Below are 16130 nucleotides of genomic sequence, written 5' to 3'. Positions count from 1 at the left end.
ACAACTCTTTCATGCTTTCCAATTCCAAAATTCCCTAGACACAATTTTCAACACCTATCCAAAACTTTATCCTACGAAGCTCATCTGATGCTTACCTATCCGTGTGTTTTTCGTTCCATAACAACTTCTTCTATAAACATACTTGAATTTACAAATTAAAAAAGGAAACGAGGTACGATTTTCAATTCTATTGGAACCCATAGAAAAACTTTTTTTTTCAGATAGGAAAGTTTTCTGAGGGAAAATGTTTCTGATTTTCATTTTTTTAAGTTTAAATTAGCTCAAGGATTTCGAAGATAATTTATTAAAAACATTGAAAACCACCTTTTTTTATAACATTTATCTGTGTTTTGTATTTCGATAAACCTTTTCAGTTTTAATTTAACTTGCATGATGTTATTTGATGTTTTTTGTTGCTCTTTTTAATGTTTATTTAGTTCGTTTGTTATTTCTGGAGGAGAGAAAAATCTGGATAATGAGTTTCATTTGCTTATTTGTTCTTCTGACTCTTCTCTTCGTTAGAAATATTTATTTGCTGGAATATATGAGTGAGTTTATGTATCTAATTAGTTTTAAATCCTTCTTTTGCTAGTTTAATCGTCTATATTTGCAGATACGAATCAAGTGAATATTATTCATAAGATACAAATGTGTAAACTGTTTGCGTGTGTGGGTGTTGGTCTCGTGAATATATGTGCTAAAAAAATTGTTTCAAATTGCAGTTGCTGCAGTTCCTTAAACTCTACGTGAAAATTCCTATTAAAAGCATTCTGAAAATGATCCCATCAGTTCAGTTATACTCAGCCAAACTCGTCCAGAAGTTTGACTCTGAGGATGTATGCTGTCGTTATTTTTAGTTGTCTAGTTTAAATACAATAGTGCTTTGAAATGCGTTCTAATTTCTCTGGTTAAAAATTGATGAAATTCCTGACGCGACACAGTATTCTGTTCAAAACTCTTCTTCTTTCAGTGGAATAGCTTCGTTTTTCAACCTATGAATACTTTAAATTCCTGAAGTTTTTCAATAATACAATAAACCTAACGTAACAGGCGAAGCAATATTCTTCGATTTTTTCCGAATTAATCAACATCATTCCATTCTTCCGTTTGTTTTGTGTTTCATCATTTCTGTTTTTCCACGATCATGAACCGTATCAAATCACTTAGGTATGCATCCATGTTATGTTTTTTTTTATTACGAAGTGTTAAAACGCTGTTCGCTCGAAGTGAATATAAAGGTTTTTTTTAACAGATTATATTCGTTTGTTTTTTTATCTTTTTTTTTTTTTTATTCTTGTCTAAATATACAAAGATCTCGATACACATCTATTAAATAGGATAATAATCGTACTCACACCATCTATATTTTAATCGTAATAGTTATCTTCGTTTACTGTAGTTGTTTGTTGAAACATATTCTCATATCTGCTAATATTAATCTTTCTATTTTTATCTCAATATGAAAGGAGGCAAAATTGACCGGAGTGTTTGTTGTTTTGTGAATTTGAACCACTAGGGGATAACATTAATCCATAATAGAACTTGGATTTGATTTTTTTATTTTTGTAAGAATGGAGAGGTGAGGTGAGATAATCGGACATTTAGCGATGTAATTTATTACTGTGTCTTGTTTCCTCGCGTTTCTTTCTCTGTTAGGTCACTTATGCCGAATAATGTATACAGTTTTCGGTTAAGAAAAAGCTAACAAACTTCTTGCCCAAATAGTCTGTTACAAACATTTGCTCGTAAAAAAAGGGTTCGTTCAAGTATGTTATATGAATTTGTTCCGCTCTTTACCACAGTTTTTACATGTTGCTTAAAACTCACTAAACCGTCTACATTCTCTATAAGGTTTTTTTTTGTTCGTTTACTTTCTCCTATCGTTAATTGTTACAATTCTAAAATCTTGTATGTTTCATCTAACAACACACAGTTTCTATAGATTGTGTATCTGTCGTAAAAGGTATAAAAATTATATAGTGTTTTTTTTGTTTCAAAATACAATTTTTGGTCCGATGGGTTCCACTAGTGAAGTTCATTATTTTCCACGCACATACAATTTACTGCTACAGCCCGTAGACGGGAGCGATTCGAGGAGAAGATACACACTTGGCTCAACTACTATTTGACATTTTTGTTCGCACTTTGCAAGAAGAAACTCACGATGGAATTCCTAATTTTTTCCCTAGTATCCACGCCTTGTCTGTACACAATTCCTAAACAAGTAACAACAAAACAACGAAGTGTTTTCTCTTTAATACTCAACAGTTAAAGCATCCAAACGAAAAGATAAAAAAAAATTAAACTTTGCTCAAAACCTGTTTGCTTGATTTAACTATTTTATACACAAAATAGAATTTACCGTGGCAAAATGTATAAAATCAACCCCTTTTTGCTCTACACCTACACATTAGATCAAGATGTTCTGGTTCAACTGAACCGAGTCAATTCCTTTCGAATGGTAAGCAGTCTAATTGGAGGGGTGGGTTTGGAGTCTCAATATTCATATCGTAAAAGGGGGGGGGGGGGGGGGGCCTCAGTGCGCACTGCTTCTTAGTGGACCGCGTCGATGTCCCGCTGGGCCCGGGAAATTTTCACCTTGTCCTTCGGTGTAATGTTCTCGCCCGATTCTAGCGCAAACATTTTCATCTTTTCCTTGAACGACAGCTTTTCCGGGACCGGGGTGCTTTCGGACTTCTGCTTCTGTTGCTGCTCGGCCAGGCGCCTGGTTCTGGGGTCTCTGTTGATTGGGGCAGGAAGGGAAACATTGTTAGTTTGTAATCAGCATTTTCTAAGCGGTACGTTTCAATGAGTATTTTTATTTCATTCTAATTGAAAAAAGCGTTCATTTTTCCCTTACCTAAACACATAATATAAGCAATAGGAATGTTGTGAATAAATTGAAAACTTCTGTGGCTAATCAAAGCAAATTTTAAAGCAGTGATTCAGAAATCACTGTCCTGAGTCAAATTGTATCACTAGAAATACTTTGGTAAAATTCATCGCTAACACGGACATAATTCTGTTGGCCGATAACAAAAAGTGACTAAAAACCATTAAAGCCTTTTGATCAGTCCGTCAGTTCGCTTTGATCCGTCGAAGAGTAAAGACGTGTGTCGTAATTTCTCATTCCATACAGAATTGAATTCCAAGATTTTTTTATGATTGGCAGCAGTGAAAAATGCTGAACCAATCTAGACCAAACTCTTTCTTGCCGTCTTCTTGGATGTTGAAGGAACCGTCTTCTTTGATGGTGGAGGAACCGTCTTCTTGGATGGTGGAGAAACCGTCTTCTTGGATGGTGGAGGAGCCGTCTGCTTATCCATCCTGGTGATGCTCTCACTACAAGAATCGTTAAACGAATGAATCCACTCATTTTTTTTTTTCAAGGAATTTAACAGCAAGCTGTCATTCTTCCCAAAATGAATCCACTCAGACTGGGTACGCTGCTTTTATAGCGTCTAATGCCCGAGAGAGAGAGAGAAATGGGAGGAGCTTAACGCACGAGTTTACAGATATGGAAATTTCTGTTCAGAACCCTTACTGCATTGAATGCATATGGATGACATGTTCTATTGAACAATTTACTTTCCGCTTCCTCATCTATATTCCCTGCAACGTGTTTTCTCGAGTGAATTATATTGGTTTTCTCTCAATCACGGACATACTGATCTAGTGACATTAAAGTGTATTTTTTCTCGAACGGTTATTAGTCTGACTATCCGATCGAAACAATGAGTTTTGAATGTCGGTGGATGTGAAACCACCCTGGGGTGGCCCGCACGGACAAAAAAATTGCCGAACAATGCCCACCTGGATGGACCAAGGTTTATTCGAGCAGGCACAGTTTCTGATCAGCGTCAACAGTCGTCCCGGCCCTGTATTCGATGTAGGCAATGGGGCTCTCCAGCCTGTGCAGTCAGGCAAGTACCCTTCTTCAGCTTCCGTTGCGTTCAGTGACTGCCTCTCAACTTCCAGAACTCGTCCCAACGATCATCGGAACACATCACGACAAATAATTGACGCATCTAATTCATCTAATGGTCTGCGGCTGTACTACCAGAACGTGCGTGGATTGAAATCCAAAATCGCTGAATGCTTCGTTGCTTCATCAGAGCTCGGTTTCGAAATCTACTCATTCACCGAAACTTGGCTCGATTCATCCGTACCGTCAAGTCAGTTATTCGGTTCTGACTATAACGTATTTCGTTGTGACAGAAGTAGTGCCAATAGCCGTCGTAGAAGAGGTGGTGGGGTCCTCATAGCGGTTTCAAGCAAGCTTAGCTCATCAATCGTAGCTTTTAATACTAATAGCATAGAAAGTTTGTGGGTGAGAGTGTCAAATGATCACGGCTCATTTTTGATCGGAACAGCTTATGTACCGCCGGAAAAAAGTTACGATTGTACAATTATCGATTTGCATGTTGATGCATTATCAGATGCTAGACTACAACACCCTGCATGTAATGTAATTCTTCTTGGTGACTTTAACCAATCGCAATTGTTCTGGATTCCGGGTCAGAGCAACAACATGGTGTTGGAATCTTCTTCCATGATAAATTCTGCTAGTGCTACACTATTGGATGGAACGACATTGAATGGAGTTAGTCAACGAAACGGGATACGAAACTCTCAAAACCGAACGCTGGATTTGGTTTTCTCAGATGATTCTATTTCGATCAGTCCCATTATCGAAGCCAGTGATTTCATTGTGCCGATAGACGTGTATCACCCTCCTTTGGAATTTGAAATTTTCTTCCCGAATCCTATCACTTTTGTTGAAGATTTCGATGTATCAGCCCGTGATTTTAATCGGGCGGATTTTGATACTATGAACCGTGTTCTATCTGAAGCTGACTGGTCTGAAATCCAAAGTTGTACTGACGTTGATGTGGCTGTTTGTATATTTAATGCAATCCTGGATGACGCTATTGATAAATCCGTTCCCCTGGTGCGGCCTCCTCTTCGACCTCCTTGGACTAATGCTCACTTGAAGCGGTTGAAACAGACACGATCGAAATTGCTACGGAAAATCAAATTGAACGCGGCTACTAAATGTTACCGGATATACAACCGACTTTGCTATCGTCGTTATGTGCATCGTACTCAGACTGAACTTCGTCGCAATCCAAAAAAGTTCTGGAATTTTGTAAACTCCAAACGGAAAGAGTCTGGGCTTCCAGCTGTACTCCAATTAAATGATCGTATTGCCATGTCAGCTGACGAAAAATGCGACCTTTTTGCGACGCACTTCGCCAGTGTTTTTTCAGTCAAATCGCCAATCGCTAGTCAATTGAACGCCTCAGTAACACGATTACCCATCGATGTGCTGGATCTGGATGTTTTTGCTGTAAGCGAGGAAATGGTGTTAGAGGCAATAATTAATCTGAAAAACTCCACGACAGCCGGACAGGATGGCATACCGGCGTGCGTACTGAAAAAGTGTTGCTCTTTACTGGTGAAACCTCTGACAAGCATTTTCACTCAGTCTCTGTTCGATAACACTAAAGAGTGGACTGTAAACACTCAATAAAAACTTTTAAAAACAACACTTCGAGCGATTAATCAACGCTCCACTGCACTATCACCCCTTTCCGACGATGGGGGAGCAGTTTTGTTTCACTCCAGTACTGGGTTTTCGGATCGAGTTAGAAAACGTACGCGCTCGTTGGTGGTTGCAATCAAACTTAAACTTTATTGCCGTTTGTTTACTTCTACCAGTTCGGCTCTCTGGCACTCTCGCAACATAGCGACGGTGTAACAGTGAGACAAAAAACTTGAGCAAATAAATGACCGTTAGCACATCTCACTTGGGGCTTCTATGAATGACGGAATCTTACTACCATTTCTAAACATTCCGGCCCCCTTGAAATCACCGGATTTCAAAACTAAACTCATGAGTATTTAAGGCAAATTACAATTCGATATTTCTTACATGCTACTTCTATCGTTATATAATAATATTTGCGACATTTTCGCCCAAAAACTTTCACATCTTTTGAGGGTGATGAACCCATTTAATTCCCTTTTTTTTTTAATTCAATTCGAAGTTCATTTTATGTTATACAACTCGAGAATTTTTGATTTCTAGGTACAAATTTCTACGGCATCTATTTAGGGTGATGAACCCATTTTACCCCCCTTTAGCTACGCCCATGGAGAACTCTCTTCCAAAATTCTCTCATCCTTGTGTGGTTTGTTTTGATTCGACAATTCGTTTGACTCGAACTGGATAGAATCAAGCTGCTGATCATTTCAACTGGACCACATTTCGACGATTCCGGTTGGTTTTTTTGGAGTTGGACGTTGCAGATTTCTACAAGGTCGCTTAAATCGGTACCATGCGACCCGTAGAAGCTGGTGTGACCAAGCGGCAACTTCTAAAGGTGAGTTTTTTCCAAGATTTTCTTGCGTGCCAATCATTCTAGATTATTCTCTCGGCCCAGGCCCTGACGATTTTTTTTTTCAATGTTACCGAGAACTGCCAGTAAGTGCACTTGCACTTGTATTTAAATCTAGCCATGATCAGCTACATCCATTTTCAGGTTCTGATGCAACTTCTTACGATGCGTTCAACTAGGCAATCAATCAATGGAAACAGTGTTCTGGGTGAACTCATTCAAGTAAGGCGCCCTCGGTGAGTAGGTTTTCCATCAATTATAAACCGACCATAAGGTGATGACCGATTCACTCCATTTCAGATGTATTGCAGCAACACCTGAGGACCGTCGCACGATGCTACTTGGAACTTGAGGCCTAGGTGTTGACAGTAAGGTGATTAGGCCAGGCTACCAGGTACAGTAGCTTCGCCAAGAACTCCGTAGGATAGTGGAACCCGTGCCTATGGGGTGCTTATGATGATGGACGAAATAAAAATACAGGTACAAAGTTAATAATATTTCGTTTTTTTTTTAGAAATATCACATCCTGCTTTGGGTACTTCGCACCGAGATTACCAATCATGCAAAACGAGATGCACCTTTTCCAATAAGGTTATCAATGAAAATGTTTTCATTCATAAACTGCCACAGACGAACAGACGCAATTGTTTTTAAATGCATTCAAAAATTTAAACGCCGATAATTGCTGCTTTTTTATACCCATCTGACTAACACAATCTGACATTTTGGCACTCATTGACCACGCACAAGCTTCTTACTCTTATTATGAAGCTACGAAAGTTTGTCTGAAAAACTGCTTTGAATTTTCAACCAATATCAAGAAACAGTCTTCTGATTCTTCAACAGTAGTTTTTCGATAGCTGACGTGCACATTTGCTGACCATTATTACGACATTGCTTCAAAAGATGATGCCCTTGCAAACTATAAGTAGATGTTTTATTTAGGATTCCGCCAATAGAGCGTTTGACAACCGGCCCCCGAGGCGCGTCATACCGTTTGAACAAAAGAGTTAAGCTTAGCGATTCTCGAACAACTTTCTACGTAACAATTTTCTCAAATTCTTGAATGTCTTACAAACACAACTCATTCTTTAAACTGCGAACCAAATTGCGTTTTCAACGGACCATCTCGTTGCCACAACCGATTTTCTTTAACAGTAATTCGAGTTTATTTTTTTGCTAATTGACGGGTCGACAATATCTGACTACAGCTGTGGAGCGCAGGTACCAAAAAGCTTGATGAGCTACCTCTGACGCATTACAAGAACCCATGTAACTGTACTTACACAAAATCTTTTCCAAAACCAAATCAACGTGGCGATCAAAATGGCATAAATCAAGATGCATAAAAAAAAAACGTTTCTCTTCGTAGTTTGCGTACTCGATTACCTTCAATGAGGAATGTTCAAACAAAAAAATAGGCTATCCCTGTGTCATACTTCGAACCAAGGTTTTTTCACAGTTGAATCTTAAAAATCAAACTCTAAACTGACTCATAATCTTTCAAATATGTCAGAATTCACTGTCTGCTCCAACTAGACAGCCGTCAAAATAGAAACTATTCCGAAGAATTTTCGAACCAATCTGATGCTATGCTGATCCATCTTCAACTTGCTGTTTCAGACATCTTGTCGCCAAATATGGAGTACTATCACTCCCTTACGTCCCGTCGTCAACTCGTAGGTTTTTTTGCTGGTTCCTGTGATGTATCTCGTCACCTGTCCGCTGAATATGTTGATCCGGTTGCTGTACTTGTACCATCCTGACCTCTTGACGTCGGCACTGATGGCGCATCGGTGCAAACGGAAGCGCATGATGACCGACAACAAATCGTTCTGCACAGTAGGCCTCACCATCAATACATCGTTTAACGGAACGGCCGTTGAGGTGCGACACGACGCATCAAACACTACGCGTAGCTTTGTAGATGTACTTTCCGGTTTCAACACTTCGTGACGTGGTAGATAACAACTAGGTTCAATTTCTGACACATTCTGAACGTTTTTCTGACATTACCTACTTAGATAGGATCCATTCTGACTGAATTCTGACAAATATCAACTGACATATCTTTTTAGCATTCTTTAATATGTTCCATCGACAAATACTGACCGACTCAGCGATCAATTTCCAACACAAGGCCTTAAGTTCTGCCCTTTGCAGATAGCCTCCCAAAGTGAGGAACCGACTCAACGCTTTTTTCCTCCAGATTCACCCAATTGGTGCAACATACTAGGTTTTTTCGGCAATGTGACGACGAATTACTTTCCGAATTTCTCAACGTGATTTCATTGAATATCTGTTCAAAACCTGACTCATCAACTGACAAAATACTGTTTTTTATGATTCAAACTCAAAACTTAGCAATCATGGTTTCCAAATGTGCAGTAAAACGGACAAAACAATCTGAACTTATGTCTATGCAACAGGTTAAACGGAGCAATCCGGAACTCTTCCGGAAACAACCCAACCAAACTCGGTTTCTTGCAGAGTTGGACCATCGTTCGAAACCTTACATTTGTCTGATCGCAACAAATCGCAGAAGTACTCTGCCCCAATAATCATATCTATCGGACCCGGGCTCAAAAACTCAGGGTCCGCCAATACCAAATCATGAGGAATCTTGCACCCTTTGAGCGATACTTTGGTGGTGGGCAGATTACTTGTAATCTTAGGTAACACATGAAAACTCATATCTTCCGAAAATGAAGAAATTTCTGACACACGAGGCCGAACTCTCGCCTCAACTGACTCAATTGATTTAGACGACTTGTTTCCAATACCTTGGACTTTTAAAACATTCCGACTTTTCCGGAGATTCAATCTGTTCGCAAAGCTTTTCGTAACAAAACAATATTCGGAACACGAATCCAACAATGTTCTCGCAAACGCATGGTTACCAAACCGATCTTCAACTCGCACTACAGCGGTTGACATCAAAACTCTAGATGAACGATATTTAGCGCAATCCGGCCTTGGTGCCGCATTAAACGTAAAAGAATTGTCTGTGGTGTGTTGTGGTTGAGTGTGGCGAATGCGTGTTTGTATTATGGGGTAGGAATGAGTGGAATTCTCTTGTGCTTGAGGATTTTTGTACGAATTTTGACTTTGTTGATCCTGTCTAATCAACTCTTGTTCTTGACTTTGACCAGAAGGTCCTGGACGATTATTATTATGATATGATTGACTGTTGACTGTCGACTGGTTTTGTGAAACGGAGCTCTGACTCGAAAAACTGTTAAAACTTTTGTGCAACATCGAATGGTGCTTTCTGTTGCACTCACGACATGGTCCTCTGCTACAACGATCCGCAAAGTGACCAGAACCCAAACAATTGATGCAGAGCCGCTTCATCTTGACCACTCCAAAGCGCTGGGGCACTGACATTGCTCTGAACTTGCTGCACGCAGATGCTGGATGAAACGAATTTTCACAGAACACACAGTTGTTCTGGAATCTTGACGAAGTATGTACTGTTGTCCGCTGTCGACGAATCTCGGTTTCTTCATGCCTACTCGGCACAATCGATTGCAGAACCAACGCTTGATCTCTCAGAAAGTCCATCACTTTCCGGAATGTCGGCACGTCTTTAGAGTTATGATGACTCTCCCACTGACGAAGTGTGACCGAATCCAGACGAGTACATACCATATATGCGAGAATAGTCGACCACTTCTCCGTATCTTCGCCGATCTTGCCCAGCATCTGGATATTTCTGTCAAAATCACTGACTAAGCGATTCAAAGCTTCTCCGCTTTCTTTCTTTAGAGGTTCGATGGCAAAAAGTGCGTCCAAATACGCCTTCACGATTAGCTTCTTGTTTTCGTATCTCTTCTCTAGCATATGACAGGCTATCTGGTAATTATCGGCAGACAGTTCGATGGAGCTGATTTCCTGGAGCGCTTCTCCGCTTATCGCTGACCGTAGATAAGTAAACTTATCGATATCGGAGAGCTGATGGTTGTTGTGGATCAAGCTGTCAAACATATCCCGGAATGGAATCCAATCTCGAAGTTTTCCATCGAAAACTGGCAGCTTGATGTCCGGAAGCTTGACACGGGATATAGTATCAGCTCGTTCTGCAGACCCAGATACACTCAAGACCTCAACCTTCCTCGGACGCAACGCAAGGAGTGCTGCTTTTAGGATGCAGTACTGCTCTTCGACCTCCAGCGTTTCCTCGTCGAATTTGGCTTCACGCTCCGCAGTCTGCTTCTGCAATCTCCGTTTCTTAGCAGCCTCTGACTCCTTCGCATCGTCTTTCTCACCATCACTGTCTGCTACATCCAAATGCACTTCGATTTTTTGTCTTACTAGGTAGTATTTCTTGATCGTCGACTCTAACAGACTCAGTCTGACTTCTACTTGGCTCTCATGCAGCTCTGGCTTATAGTCTCTGACAAAATTGGCGACTCCCTTCATGGAAGCCCGCAACTGTCGCTCTTGCTTTTTCAAGATGCTGTAATCTTCCATTTCGATAAAACTTATCACTCAATTTTGAAAATCGCAGCAAATTTTTCCAATAAAATATCACCAAAATCTCACACAATCGCAGAGCAAGTCGAATTGTCTGTGATATCACTTTCCTTAATTTAGCCAATAGGAATTCTACCAATAATTCCAATCCGACACAAAACTGACTGAATCACCAATCACTTTGTGTGAATCACTTTGATTCACTTAGATATCCAACACAATCTGATTCACATGAATCCTAACACAATCTCTGACCAATTTCAGATAACCGATCTGACTCAAACTCAATGAATTTACTCAAAATCCAACAAAGATTCAGACTAAACTGACTCAAAATCGCTCTACGTTTCACAAAACTGACCTTGACTGGGAGTCGCGACTTGACAGCCAAAGCGGAATCAACAATTCGAAAACAAGAGTATCGAATACCTCAGGGAATTGCACAAAATATTAATCAACTACCCAAAATACAATTAAAATTTCAGTATTTATTTTCAACCACTAAAATCCAAAAAACCACACAACAACAACCACAGACATGCGCTACTTATCCGAAATTATCCAATAGGAACTCCAAATCCGTCCGAAAATCCGAACCCAAAAGGCCAACTCCGGTTGGGATCCACTGTCTTCCACCTCGCTAGGCTCGATCACTAGCGGCTTGATGATGCTCCCAGGAATCCGCGATGGCGTTCAGCAACAAAACTAGCGCTTTGTTCGTCTTTGCGCGTCCAAAATGACGGCTCCTTAACACAATTGGAGCGTCTCAATCACACAAAATGTCCGGTGACGAAATAGGCGACGCTATACCACAACTCAATTGTCCAAGATGTCCCACAATTTTCACTGGACTATCCGGTTCGAAGGACCAAAAATGTTCGATAACACTAAAGAGTGGACTGTAAACACTCAATAAAAACTTTTAAAAACAACACTTCGAGCGATTAATCAACGCTCCACTGCACTATCACCCCTTTCCGACGATGGGGGAGCAGTTTTGTTTCACTCCAGTACTGGGTTTTCGGATCGAGTTAGAAAACGTACGCGCTCGTTGGTGGTTGCAATCAAACTTAAACTTTATTGCCGTTTGTTTACTTCTACCAGTTCGGCTCTCTGGCACTCTCGCAACATAGCGACGGTGTAACAGTGAGACAAAAAACTTGAGCAAATAAATGACCGTTAGCACATCTCACTTGGGGCTTCTATGAATGACGGAATCTTACTACCATTTCTAAACAGTCTCTAGAACAGCAAAAATTTCCTACCATCTGGAAAAAATCGTTAATGAGCCCAGTGTACAAAAAAGGTGACAAAAAAGATGTTCCTAACTACCGTGGTGTCACATCGCTAGCTGCCTGCTCGAAAGTATTTGAGAGGATTGTCAACGATGTCATGTTTTCGGCTTGCCGGAACTGGATCTCTGAGAACCAGCATGGATTTTTTCCTAAACGCTCTGTAACTTCAAACCCGATGGTTTTTACATCCTTTTGCATATCAAACATGGATGCCGGCAAACAAATCGACGCGATATATACCGAAATTTCCGCGGCATTTGATTCTGTAAACCACGATATTCTTCTGAAAAAATAGCATCGATTGGGATGTGCGTGGATCAGAAGCTACCTAAGAGATCGTCGATTGGCTGTGAAAATTGGTTCAGCTGAATCTTCTGACTTCATTCCAAAGTCTGGGGTACCCCAAGGCAGCAATTTGGGTCCTTTATTGTTTACGCTGTTTTGTAATGATACCAACTTGTTGCTCATTGGATGTGGAGTTCTCCTGTACGCGGACGACTTAAAAATATTTTTAGTCATAAACAGTAAATCTGACTGTTATGAATTACAACGCTTCTTGGACACAGTTATAAACTGGTGCGCCAATAATTTACTAGTTTTGAGCGTTACGAAGTGCTGTATTATCACGTTTGGGCGTAGGAAAAATCCATTTATTCATAATTATGATATTCTGGGCGAGCAGTTGCGGAGATAAAGGATCTTGGCGTTTTGTTGGACAGTCAAATGACTTTTAAGCGGCATTACTCTGTGGTACTCGAGAAAGCTAACCGAATGCTTGGATTTATTAAACGTTTGAGTAAAGAATTCACTGATCCTCTCTGCTTGCGAGCTCTGTATTGTTGCCTGGTGCGATCAACATTGGAATCAGCGAACATAGTATGGTGGCCTTTTGAAGCTTCATGGACAGCGCGTTTTGAAGCAATTCAACGTCGGTTCGTTCGTTATGCTCTTCGTGAACTACCTTGGGAGAATCCTTTAAACCTACCGCCATACGCTCATCGTTGTGCTCTGCTTGGACTTCATACGCTGTCGGATCGTCTTTCCATCGGTCAATCGCTGTTTGTGGCAAAGATTCTTCGGAACGAAATTGACTGCTCCTGGCTTCTATCTCGCTGTCATATTTATGCTCCAGAAAGAACCCTACGTAATAGAAACTTGCTCTCCCTGGAACCTAGAAGCACGCGATATGGCAGTAACGACCCTCTCCGTTCCGCAAAAATATGCTTTCTACGTTATTATGCTGTCTTCGACTTTAATGTTTCCATTTCAACCTTCAAACGCCGTATTGAATCTGACATAAGTGACCAACTGAGAAATTAGGAAAATTATCATGTAATGTACAAATAATATTAAGTAGATCATTAAGACACCTAAATATGTCAGATGATTTTATAACAAATAAACAATAAACAACAATCAACGGAATTCGCGTGGTAAGACTAGCCACTTCTGCCACCTTGGTGAGTAATATCTAAAACCGCCCATAGAATAACCATCATCTTTGAAATGGCCCTCTACGATTACCCTAAATATCCCCCACCAATACCACCAAATCTGAAGGAAATATTACCTCACCATCATCAAACTTGCCCCTGCCCCAAATACAATTTACCCTGTCTCATTCCAAATAAATCAAGATACGTTATCCCCCACTAACTCAAACCGAGCCCCTGCCTCTAAAGCTTTCTGCAATTTAGCAATACAGTGCAGTGGAATTCCAGAGGTCTAATGACCCGACTTCCTGAAATTCGAATCATTACCGCCGAATTCTCTCCCATAGTCATTGCTCTTCAAGACATCCTAACTAATTCTCCCGTTCCGGAAAACCTCATAAAAGGCTATGAACTATTGACAACCTCTGATCCGGGACGAAATAGCTAAGGGGCTGCATCAGCCATTAAAAACAATACCCCACACATACCTACATACCTCCAAATACTAACTTTCATGGACTCTCAAAAAAAAAACCACAAGATCTTCTCCCTCAAATTCCTCCCCTTTTTCTCATTATTTCCGACCCCAATGCTCATTCCACAGCTTGGGGCTGCCCATATACCGACAACAAAGGTAATTTTATTGAAGACCTCCTTTTATCAGAAAATCTAACGTTACTTAACAACAACCAACCCACTGGAATAGATCCTTCTACTGGTAACCTGACAACTCTTGACATTTCCATTGCCTCCTGGGAGCTAGGCTCCAAAATGTCATGTAAACCTTTAATGACACTCACGGTAGTGATCACTACCCCTTACTAATACAACTGAAACACCCCACCCCCACTGCATCAACTGAACCTAGATGGAAATATTCCGAAGCTGATTGGATTGGGTACCAGTGCGAAGTAGATCGTCTTCTGGAAATAAATAATCCGACATCCATATCCCCTTTTCATCGAACGCTTTTTGAGCTGATAAAAATATCATTCCACGTACCAGTGGCGTTCCAGGTAAAACCGCTGTACCATGGTGGGGCCCCGAAGTTCCCCGAAGGAAAAGATACCGAATGATGATTCCAGAAAACTGATTACCCTCGAATCTTTCAAGGCTGCTAGATCCTCTGCTAGAGCAGCCGTCCGCTCTGCCAAACGCTCCTCCTGACAGAAATTTACTGAAGAAATCCACCCCAGTTCTCTGGGATAAAATAAAAGTTCTCAGTGGTCAGCCCTGAAAAAAAAAACCCAGTATAATCTGCTACTTAACCAACACTACACTAACGACCCTTTCCGTCTTGCTGAAGCTTTCTGCGATCACTTTTCCTCTACATCCACTTCACCCATCCCATAGTCCAAAATGAACCCAATCATCTTGAAGACAATAACCTCGAATACAACTCAGACTTTAGTCTGGTAGAGCTAGAGTTTGCCCTCAAAAAGGCAAAAGGACACTCCGCAGGTCCTGACGAGAAAATCCTTAAAAATCTCTACCTCTCAGCTAAACCCAGTTTTTTTTAAAATGATCAATCAACTTTGGATAGACGGAACAATTTCTGCAGAATGGAAGAATGGGATTGTAATCCCTATCCCCAAACCTAAACTTAATCCTCACCTACTCGATAACTACCGGCCCATCACCCTAAGATTGCTCAGGCAAAATTATGGAGCGAATGGTTAACAGACGCTTACAAGCCGTATTGGATAAAGACCATCGTCTAGATAACCGACAATATGCCTTTCGCCCCGGACTTTCAACAGAAGACTACTTCTGTTCGCTTGAGTCAATCATAGAAGAAACAATTGAAGATGGCTGTCACCTGGAGCCTGGAACTATTATCGCTTGACATCTCCAAAGCGTTCGATCGGGTTGACCGAGCATTGATTGTCAATACCCTAACCGAATGGGGAATATGTGGACGAATGTTTCAGTATATTAAAAGTTTCCTATCAGACCGCTCCATTCAAGTCCTTATTAACGGTAACCGCTCTCAACCCAAACCTTTTCTTACAGGAGTGCTCCAAGAATCTGTCATTGCTCTCACTCGTTTTCTTGTTGCTATTAACTCCTTTTTCAACCAAATACCCCACAATATACAGACTATGATCTATGCCGATGATATATTACTCCTCTCAACTGCCCCTTTCATAAGATACGCCCGAAAGAGAATGCAAGACGCCCTAAATACAATAGGACAAAGGGCCCCCCTGGCCGGCTTTATTTTTTCCCCCAACAAATCCAAACTCCTACACATTGGACCTAACCGTATAAAATTAAACAAACTCCCTCCCCTCAAATTGCTTGATCAATCAATATCCCTTGTCCGTTCAACTAAGCTACTAGGTGTTTGGATTGATGATCGCCTAAACTTTAAACGACACCTCGATCAAGTTCGAAAAAAATGCCAAAAACAAACTGAACATCCTTAAGTTCCTTTGTAATTACACCAGCTCAGCCCATCGTCATTCTCTCTTCCGTTTTCTGCATGGGTGGATACTCCCACCTGTTTTGTATGGACTCGGATT

At 40.7% G+C, this 16130-nt stretch overlaps 1 protein-coding gene and 1 long non-coding RNA gene across 9 annotated transcripts in view; one reads left to right on the top strand and one right to left on the bottom strand.

Annotated features, from left to right (window-relative positions):
• Window positions 1-331: 331 nt before the first annotated feature.
• LOC129747201 (afadin) overlaps window positions 332-16130 on the bottom strand; it is a 161141-nt gene continuing 145342 nt past the window's right edge. For all 8 annotated transcript variants that reach the window (XM_055741387.1, XM_055741312.1, XM_055741934.1 and 5 more), the window contains one exon: window positions 332-2740. In XM_055741387.1, the coding sequence (XP_055597362.1) occupies window positions 2554-2740 (187 nt within the window). In that variant the 3' untranslated portion in view covers window positions 332-2553. The remainder of the gene's footprint in view (window positions 2741-16130) is intronic.
• On the top strand, window positions 6222-6875 carry LOC129747853 (uncharacterized). The gene is made up of 3 exons (XR_008737591.1): window positions 6222-6386; window positions 6546-6637; window positions 6702-6875. It is a non-coding gene; the product is annotated as an uncharacterized LOC129747853 (long non-coding RNA).

The sequence above is a fragment of the Uranotaenia lowii genome, chromosome 1 (assembly GCF_029784155.1).
Source record: "Uranotaenia lowii strain MFRU-FL chromosome 1, ASM2978415v1, whole genome shotgun sequence".
Lineage (NCBI taxonomy): Eukaryota > Metazoa > Arthropoda > Insecta > Diptera > Culicidae > Uranotaenia > Uranotaenia lowii.
This window is presented reverse-complemented; position numbering and strand designations above follow the sequence as displayed.